The sequence below is a fragment of the Chinchilla lanigera genome, unplaced genomic scaffold (genome assembly GCF_000276665.1).
Source record: "Chinchilla lanigera isolate Chin_1 unplaced genomic scaffold, ChiLan1.0 scaffold00075, whole genome shotgun sequence".
Classification (NCBI taxonomy): domain Eukaryota; kingdom Metazoa; phylum Chordata; class Mammalia; order Rodentia; family Chinchillidae; genus Chinchilla; species Chinchilla lanigera.
Window position 1 is genome coordinate 11,577,986 of NW_004955476.1, and position 9,532 is coordinate 11,587,517.

General features: G+C 50.8%; 1 protein-coding gene across 7 annotated transcripts in view; it reads right to left on the bottom strand.

Annotated features, from left to right (window-relative positions):
• The window catches only part of Ptdss2 (phosphatidylserine synthase 2), a 30,613-nt gene extending 23,024 nt beyond the window's left edge, over positions 1-7,589 (bottom strand). The window contains exons 1-2 of one of the 7 annotated variants that reach the window (XM_013502930.1): positions 7,014-7,589; positions 3,747-3,921 (exon numbers count right to left, since the gene is read on the bottom strand). Coding sequence is in view for 4 of the 7 variants with exons in the window: in XM_013502929.1 (XP_013358383.1) it covers positions 3,109-3,224 (116 nt within the window). In the remaining 3 variants the exon portion in view is untranslated. Of the gene's footprint in view, positions 1-2,789; positions 2,806-3,108; positions 3,381-3,541; positions 3,687-3,746; positions 3,922-7,013 lie in introns of those variants that run through there. The other 6 variants (XM_013502931.1, XM_013502929.1, XM_013502927.1 and 3 more) reach the window with 6 other exon arrangements.
• Positions 7,590-9,532: the final 1,943 nt, after the last annotated feature.

Consider the following 9,532-nt stretch of genomic DNA (forward strand, 5'->3'; position numbering starts at 1 on the left):
ACAAATGGCAGAAAAGGCAGCACTTTTGCTGCCTCTGACCTAAATTGCAGGCTGATAAGTAGTTACCAAAACCCAAAACCTCTGCACATACCAACTGTCACTGGCTCCAAAGAGCCCAACTGTCTTTGAAAATAAAAAGCCTAAGTACAAGGTTTTAGATCACACAAAAATTCCCTTTGGCTAGGCAGGGTGCTACACACCTGTTATGCCAGGACTTTGGGAGGCTAAGACAGAAAGATCACAAGTTTGAGTCCTACCTGGGCAACTTATCCAGACCCTGTCCCAAAATAAAAAGTAAAAAGGGCTAGGGATATAGCTCACTGTGAATGCCCTGGGTCCAGTCCCCAGTAGTGAAAGCGCTGCAGTGTGCAACTGTGGTGGTGCAGAGGATGGAAAGATTACAGTAGTCGGGAAAGGAGACTTACTCTGAACACTGAGAGGCCCAGAGGGGCCATCTCAATCATGAGTGCTCAGTGTTAGGGACACTCCCAGGGGTAGCACCAAAGCCAAGAACTCTCTGGTTCTTATTCAGAATATCAGTGCAACAGAAAAACTGAAGGAAAGCAGTTTGGGCAGGGGCTGTCTCAAAGCTAGGCAGTTTGTTGAGGAAAGGGAAGGACAATGCTCAGATACACATGCTTCACTCACCTAAACTCCTTGTTTAACCCCTCACCCCTAAGATAGCCTGCATGCCTTTGCCCTATAGTTTAACCATTCAGTCCTCGGCCAAGTCCCCCACACTAAAGAATAAAAGTTTCTTCTGTTAATTTTGGAACCTAAAGTCATTTCTACAAACATACATTTTTTGAGATTCATCTGTGGGGCAGGGGTGTAGTGTCTGCCTGAGATAGGCTCTTACTATTAAGAAGGTCAGGCTGGTCTTAAACTTGCCATGCAGCCCAAATCTGGCCTCAAACTCAAAATCCCCCTTCCTTAGCCTCCCAAGTGTTGGGATAACAGCCTACCCACAGCTCCGAGATTCACCTTTATTTCATGTTAACCTTTTGTAATATTCATTATTAAGATTCTGTAAAAACAGGCTGCGGGTGTAGCTCAGTACAGAGCACTTGTGCAGCATGAGAGAGGCCCTGGGTTTGATCTCCAGGGTCACAAAATGAAAAATAAATCTCTAAAACACAAAATAAAGAGTTTCAAAAATCCTGGACAGCAAGGCTGTGACGACTTACTCAGAAGGAACTCGGCAGCATGGCTCTGCAGGGAGCATAAGTCATTTTTACTAGGCAAGCACCTGCCACCTCTATGAGGAATCACAAAGCTCTCCCTCCCCACATGCAGCAAATACCTGCCCCAAGCTCCTCTGCAATGAGGTTGGGGGAAGGAGTAGCCACCTGCCCAAGAGATGCACAAAGGAGGTACCTGACACTAGGCAGGCCACATCCTGTTGGAAAGCCTTTTTTTTTTTTTTTTTTTTGGTTTTTCTCGGGTACCGGGAACCGAACTCACGACCTTGCGCTTGCCAGGCAGGCGCTTTTGCCGCTGAGCATTTAGCTCAGCCCTGGAAAGCCTTCTGATCTCCAGCCTCCCACAGGTAAGTTCTGCTACAGGCAGGCATCTGTGCCCCAAGTCCCCCTGTGGGCAAAGCCCAGAAGGCCACTAGCCGGTGCTTTCGGAGACCAGCATGGGCCTTTGCTGGAGCTGGGAAAGGACTGAGCTCTGACTTGTGCTGATTCTCACTTTCCCTTCCGCCAGCACCTTTTGTGTGTTCTCAAGTTCAGGGTTATGTCAGTCTAAACTCTTGTTTAGTTCTTTACTGTGCCCCCTAACTGCTAAAAGCACCCAGTAGGGGGGCCCCCAAAATATGTGTTGGATGGATGGCTCAAAAAACAAATAATGAAAAAAAAAAAAAAGAACGTGAAACATGGAGAGTGAGCCCAATGACCTCCTGCATTACTCTGCAGCCCCAGCTCCTTCTTGTCTGAGGGGCACAGCAGGACACAGGATAAGGCCCTGAAAGTCAGAGAATCCACAGGGCACTAGCTCTGAGACCATACCCCACTGACTTGCGGCATCCTAGCCTTCTCTCCTTTTCTATGGCTCCACAGCCACCAGTATACTTCCCAAAGCAGCACTGGCTGACTATAGCCAAGGGTTGGTGTTGACACAGTTCCAGACAAAGCCCCCGCCTAAGCCTTCCCACCACTTGACCATATCTCTCCAGAGCTTCACGTGCCACTCCCACTTGCAAGCCAGAGATACAAGCCAGATCAGGATAGGGTCCCTCAGGAGTCTGGCACCTTCCCCGGAAATGTCCAATCCCTCCCATACCAAGCCCCCCCATGATCAAATGTGCTCTATGTCAAGGCCACAGCCCAGTTCTCTTATAGTTGCTTTTCCTTTCCTGGGGGTATGGCCTATCTCTGTGCATTTCCTGGGCCCTTCTCCCCAGAGCCCACCCTGGTCCTCCAGTGTAGCTCAGCTGAATGCGAACTGAACTTACAGTAAAAAAGGGTCAAGTCCTTCCTCTAGAGATCCATACTTTCTGGTCTACCAGTTCTGTCTCTCACAAATGAGGAAAGGTGAAGGGCCAGCCCAAGGTCACAGGAAGCATACCTGGGGCCTGTCAGTCAGGGCTCCTCCTGAGCCCTGAAACCCAGCCCTCGCAGTCCCAGCTGAACCTCGGCCACCACCTCACTAAAGGTGGAGCGTGCTGCCTGAATTGAACTCAAGGCCTGGCGGGGGCCAAGTTGTGCAAGGCGGTGAGGGTGGGGGAGACGCACAGGCGGGACTGAACAGAGAGTGGGACTTTAGATCCGCAACGCTGAACAAACCTTGACACGCGGCGCGATGCCACGCTCACCGGGCCAGTTCACATCCCTGGACTGGGGAAGCACGGCGATTCCAGCGGCCAGTGAGGCGCTGCCTCGCAGAATGGAAACGCGAGGGGCACGAACGTCGGATGGCAAGGCCAGGAAAGCCTCCCCAGGTGGTTCCGGAACGCGGGGAAATGCACCCGAGGGACCTCCCTTGGCCTGCCCGCTGCACAGACCCGGGCCGTCCCGGCCCCCAGACCAGTCCGGGTCTCCAAACCTGGCCGGCCCCGCTCACCCCCGGCCCGGGCAGGCGCCCCTGCCCGCCCCATGCCCTCACCAGAAGAAGGTGTTGGTGCCGTCGTCGTAGACCTCAGACTCGGTACTGCGGCGGCCCTCGGGCCGCGGAGACCCGGGCCGCAAGCCCCCAGCGGCCCTGCGCTCGCCCCTCCGCATGGCGGCTGGCCGCAGAGACTACCAGGCGGCGCGCGGGCAGGGGTCGCGGCGGCGCCCCGGGGGGTCTCCGCAGAGAGGGGCGGGACTGCGGGGCATTGTGGGACGGGTAATGCGCGACCGAACCGCATGGCACGCTGGGCGCTGGGCGCAGGGCCTGCCGGGAAGGACGCCGCCCGGTTGCTAGGTGACCACCACCCGGTATCTCCCGGTCAATCTGGTGGGCAAGCTTGCTACCTTTGGTTGGTTCCCACCGTTGAGACAGTCGGGGCGCCGCAATAAAATAAAGTAACATAAATTAAAAGACCAGCCAGGGTAACCTTGAAAGACAACCTCGCAGCTCCTCAAAGGGTTAAATAGAGTTGCCTTGCAGCGCTGGCCGCCAGAGAAACGCGGACACCGCCCACAGAGCTGGGTGACCACGGCTGGTGGCTGGGATCCCGAGGTACCGCGATGCGAGCCCACTGTCTTTGAAGGGGTAGGGTCGTACACACAGAAGTGATGTGTCCAGCAGGGTAATACTACCGCTCATAGACGTGCAGACACTGGGAACGTGCAGGAAGGGGGCCGCTGGAAAAGACCCCATATTACAAGGCCCGTTGATAGGAAACGTCCGTGCAGAAGACGGTCAGCAGGAGCTGCGCAGCGGAAAGTATCGGCTCCTTTGAGGTGATGAAAAAGGTTCAAATCAAGGGTCAACCTGGAAAAAAAAGTCCGTTTTGAAGAGCGGGGACTCGTCTCTCACAGGCTAACCTGGTCCGTGGTTCAGTGATAATGGAAATTAAAACTCAGGCATGCAGCAAGAATTTACAAGGAAAAATAGTTTTAAATGTAAAGTAAGAGAAAATGAAGGGAGTAGAGCACAGCTCAGGCAAAGACCAAGCCAGCCCCCTAATGAAGTATATGTGCCGCTGAAGCGAGCACATGGCGCCCTAATAAAAAAAAGTAAAAGAAAACAGGGAAGGGGCTTTGTGAGGAACAGAAAGGCACAGACATTGGAAGAGAAAAGGGCCAGCCTTACGGGGTGCTGTGAAGGACTGGGTCTGGTTGATCATGATTTCATTCTTGGATTCCTAGCTCCAGAAAAATCTTTGGCTTGGCAGGGGGCATTCAGCTTCCATGAGACGACTGTTTCTGCTTGGGGAGTCTCAGTCCTGTGAGGCTGTGCTGGACTCCAAGGTGACTACAGGTTTAGGATAATGGGGACTTCTGGGTGTAGTTAACTGTCCCTGTAAATCTTTACCTTCTGCAATCCTAGCATTTGGAAGGCTAACAAAGAAGGGTCTGAGTTTAAGACCGGCCTGGGCATCTGAAATTAATAGACACATCTCAAATGAAGAAGTAGGAATAGGAGATAAATATTTGGAAAACTGTTAAACATCACTGGTCATTTGAGAGATGCAAATTAAAACAATGCTAAAATTCCATCTCACTCCAATAAGAATGGCTATTATCAAGAAATCAACCATAACAAATGGCAGGGCTGCTGGAAAAAAGCAACCCTTTTCCACTGTTGGTGGAATGTAGACCACTGGTGCAACCACTGTGGAAAGCAGTGTGGCGATTCCTCAAAAAACTAAAACTAGAGGTCCCATTTGACCTACCTATTCCCCTTCCCTTAGTATCTCCTGAAAGACTTAAAAGCATCATAGTGCAGTGACATCCATGTTTATAGTGGCACAGTTTGTAATAAATCTTGAAAACAGGCCAAATGCCCATCAATCAATGAATGGATAATGTTTTTTTATACGATGGAGTACTACTCTGCCATAAAGAAGGATAAACTTGAGACATTCCTAGGTAAATGGATGTACCTTGAGATCATAATCTTAAGTGAGGGCCGAGGATATAGCTCAGTGGCACCATGCCCGCCTGGCAAGTGCGAGGTACTGAGTTCAATTCCCGGCTCAAAAAAAAAAAAATCTTAAGTGAAATAAATCAGTCACACATGTAAACATCACATTATTTCTCTGGTGTGAGAAACCAAAAGTGTAAATAAGGACCAAAATGTATAATAAATATTGGGAAATGAGAAGAAAATGTTCAGATGAGAAGGGAAACAAGGAGGGGAGGAAGAAAGAAAAGAAGGGACAAAAAAGAATAGAAGGATGCTGGGCATGGTGGCACATGCCTGTTGTCCCAGCACTTGGGAGGCTGAGGCAGGAGGATTGTTGTGAATCTGAGACCAGCCCGGGCTACAAGGCCACCCTGAACTGCATAGCGAGACCCTGTCTCCAAAAAAAAAAAAAAAAGGAAAAATGCAAACAAAGCTTTTGTAAATAAGGGGAAGAGGGGTTGCAAGGAGGGGAGGGGAACGGGAAAAAAAAGAAGCAAGATATATCACAAGTACAAATTACCTATGGTGAATGTGATCATTATGTATACCTAAAATGTAACCCCTCAAATCAGTAAAAAGACCAGCCTGAACTATATAGTGAATTTAAAATAATATCCTGTTTCAAGGGGCTGGGGATTTAGCTCAGCTGCACAGCGCCTGCCTGGCAAGCGCAAGGTCAAGAGTTCAATACCTGGTACTGGAAGAAAAACGAAAACAAAAAATCCTGCTTCAAAAAAAATAAAACAAGGAGCAAAGTTTTTTAAAAATTGGTGCCCTCAGTCTTGAGGAGGGATGAGACAGGTTATGCAGATTTAGGACGAATCAACTTTGCCAACTTTTAGATGTCAAATGACTGACGTGTCTATCTGCAGAGCTGAGAAAAGACTGGACCCAAAGCTTTACACACAAAGGTCAAATTTTGTTCTGCTTTTAGTTATTTACTGGGCATCGGTAGGCCCAAGTGAGGAATCACTGTTTCTTAGGAAAAACTCTTTTCAAGTCGCTGGCCTTTTCATGAGTAATAGGATAAGGGCCCATGAGTTTATTGGTCCCCTGACTACTGTGGTTCCGATGTCAGTCTGATCTGTGTTCCTGAACCAAAGAGTAGGTGTGGTAGTGCATGACTGTAATTCCAGCACTTTGGAGGCTGAGGCAGGAGGATTGCAAATTGGAAATCAGCCTAGACTATGTAATGAGAACCTGTCTGAAAAAAATGGGTGGATGCAGAGGAGTTTCAGAAACCAGCCGGGGGTAGTTACGTGGCAGGTCAGATATAGCAAGCTCATTGATTATTCAGCCTCAGGAATCTGATGATACAGATGGAGATCACGGAAGAAACTGGGACCTTCCTACTATTTTTTTTTTTTTTTTCAGTGCTAGAGATGAAACTCAGGACTTTGTGCACACTAGGAAAGTATCTAAGACTAAGCTACAGCCCAGACAGCCTAAGAAAATTCAACCCTCTCCCTAGAAGCTAAACATAGAAAGGCATCTGGAAAGAACCCTGAGGAATATAGGACTCAGAAAAAAAGATGTGAAGACCAAGAATGATTCTCACCAGCAGAGGACAATGAGGACTAAGATGGTAATGTTAGCCATCTTAGATATGAAAAGACACTTAGATATGCCTGCTAGAACAAAGATTTCAAAATGGGACTAGCAAAGGAGTCATAACCCAGGACACACTTGCTATAGTGACAAACAAGTTGAGACAAAGGGGGAAGTTTTAGGACAGAAGAAATCAAGTGAACCCGTTTGAAGGCAAGCACTAATCTCAGGAACTGACGGCAGGGGCCGGCTTCCTCATGGGGTGCAGTATCTGAAAACCTCCTCTCAGAAGGGGTTCTGCCACTGACCAGACCAGCGCGGCGTGCAGGTGTTCCCAGAGGGCAGGATTCCGAGCAAAGCCCCACCTCATTTTGAGGGGTTGGTACCCACAGCGTTCTCGCACCTACCTGTAACAGTACCCATGAAGTGTACTCTGAGCCAGTGAAGGTGGGGTGTAGGCCTGTAAATGCTCACAACGGGCTCTAGGATCCTGACCGGGTGCCGCGCACTGGACCACCTCGGGTGGGGCCGGGCCGAGCCCGCGGCTCCCCGCGCCCGGGAGCCCGAGACCCACGCCGGAGCGCTGCAGGCGCGGGGTGCGCTCTGGCAGTCCGTCCTCCGCCCGGGGCGGGAGCACGCGTTCTCTCCACCGTGAGAGCCTGCCCCGTGCTGATGAACTTCCAACGGCCTGCAGACGCCAGCTGTCCAGATCTTCACTGCTCCGTGGGTTCCATTTTTGTATCGTTTAGAGCCGGAGAAACTGAGGCACGGAAATGTAGGCGGCTCTCGGCCCAGCTCCTTGCCGCCAGCGCTTTGCCCACGCACTCTGAGGGCGTCCCCGGCGCGAGGGGAGCGGCCCACGCGGGACGCGGATGCTTTGAGCCGGGGTTGTGAGTGGCAGGGGAGGGGGGGGCAAGACGTGGGGCTCCTGGGAAGGGGACCCGGACAGGCAGAGTGGAAGGAAGCCACCGCTTCCAGCGGGGGACAGCGGCCGCCGGGAGAGAGGGCGTGGCCTGGGTCCTGTTCCCGGTGATAAAGAGTGCAATAGTGGCGGAAATGCTTTGTAAAAATACAGTTGGGGAGAGAGGAGAGAGAATCAGCGTGGCCCTCTGAAGGAGACCCAGCCGGGAGCCTCCTCTGGAGTCTGCAGGCGGGAGGCACCAGCGTCCCTGCTGGGAGACCCCACCTCCAGCCCCCTGCGGTGAGGGCCCACCGGGCCTGGTGAGGGGTTTCCCTGCAAGGTGTGGGGCCGGCAAGGCCTGGACAGCCAGAGAGAGGGCAGAAGGCGAGTTCCTGGGGCGCCCACCCGACTCACCTGGAAGTGCTGCTCTGCGAGGAGGCCTCCTCCTGTCTCTGCCTCCCGGGGGGATTGGCTAGATGTGGTCTAAGGGGGAAGGGAGGGGTGAAGGTAAGGGCAGGTGGCACCACTGCTGCCTGCGAGTTCCTGGGCACCTTTGGACCCAGCTGGCCTCATCACCTTGAGCTCTCTGGGTGGACATTAGCCCCTAGCTAGGAGGAGTGGGCATGGTCATCTGCCTCCCTATCCTTGGCGGAGGAGGAAGGAAAACGTACAGGGTCTACTAGAAAAGAGCAGGAGCCCCAGGTACCTGACCACGAAGGGCAGGGCAGCTGGGCCCGTGACTGGATCGGGACACCGTGGCTTCCTCCCAGCCACACTTCAGAGGAGAGACTGGACCCCAAGACTGAGGCTGGGGAAAAGAAGGCTTAAATACTGTGATATGATAATAAGGTAACTGCACAATAGAGCTTATAAAGGTGGTACATGTTTGTGGTAGGAATTTGAGAGAAGTAAAGTAATATAAGGAGAAAAACATCATTCTCCAACCCCATAATTCACATCGTTAAGCAAAGTTACGTGCAAATACGAATCTACTTTTTCACTATCTTAATGCATTTTAACTTCATGGACGTTTTAGAAATTTATACAGTACATGTTTGTAATTTATTTAACAGTTTTGTTGTAAACATTTTCCTACTTTTTTTCTTTTCTTTTCTTTGCTTTTTTTGGTACCAAGAATTGAACTCAGGACCTTGCCCTTGCCAGGCAGTCACTGTGCCACTCAGCTATATTCCTGGCCCTTTTCTCCTTGAATGCACATATACACGTACGCTTTGCACATGCCGGGCCAGTGTTTACCACTGAGCTACTTCCCTAGTCCCAAAATCTTACTTTCTGTTGGCTGGTAATGTACCATTTGTTCAGATATTTTCCTATTCTTGAAGTTTTTTTTTTTTCTTTTTGAGACAGGGTCTCACTGTGTAGCCCAGGCTGGCCTCAAACTTGCAGCAATCCTTCTGCTTCAGCCTTCTGATTGCTGGGATTACAGGTGTGTGCTGCACACCCGGCTTCTTGAAGATCTATGTGGTTTAAAATTTTGGATGCAAAGGACATATTTATACATGTTTTTATTATTTTGAATTTTTTCCCCTTAGGACAGTTTACAAAGGTGAGATCAATGGACCAAAGTATCAGCAGTGTTAGGGCTTTGATGCATCTTGAGGTCTTCTTTGCTCCCTGGATGGCACAGGAGGCCCAAGCTGACTTGGCACCCTCCCTGAGTCTGGGAACATGGAGGTGGAGAGGCTTGCGTGCAGCCTCCTGCATGTGGGCAGTGCTGCCCTTGGAGAATGGGAATGAGGAGGAAGGGTGTCTGGGTTTCTGGGGCAATGGAACTGGGAAAGCCAAGTGAAGTCACTGAAAAAGTGCAGTATACAGGTGCAGGTCCCTGTGGTGGAGAGCTCAGGAGCAGGTGGAAAATGCAGACCTGAGTTTGGGTTACTCCTGTGCTCAGCAGCTGTCACTCAGCACTGCAGAGGGTGCAGTGCCCCGGGTCCTTCACTTCCTTCCTTACTCCCCAGGCTTCCTTGCAATAAGGTGTGGTCATGCAATTAGACATATGAAGGG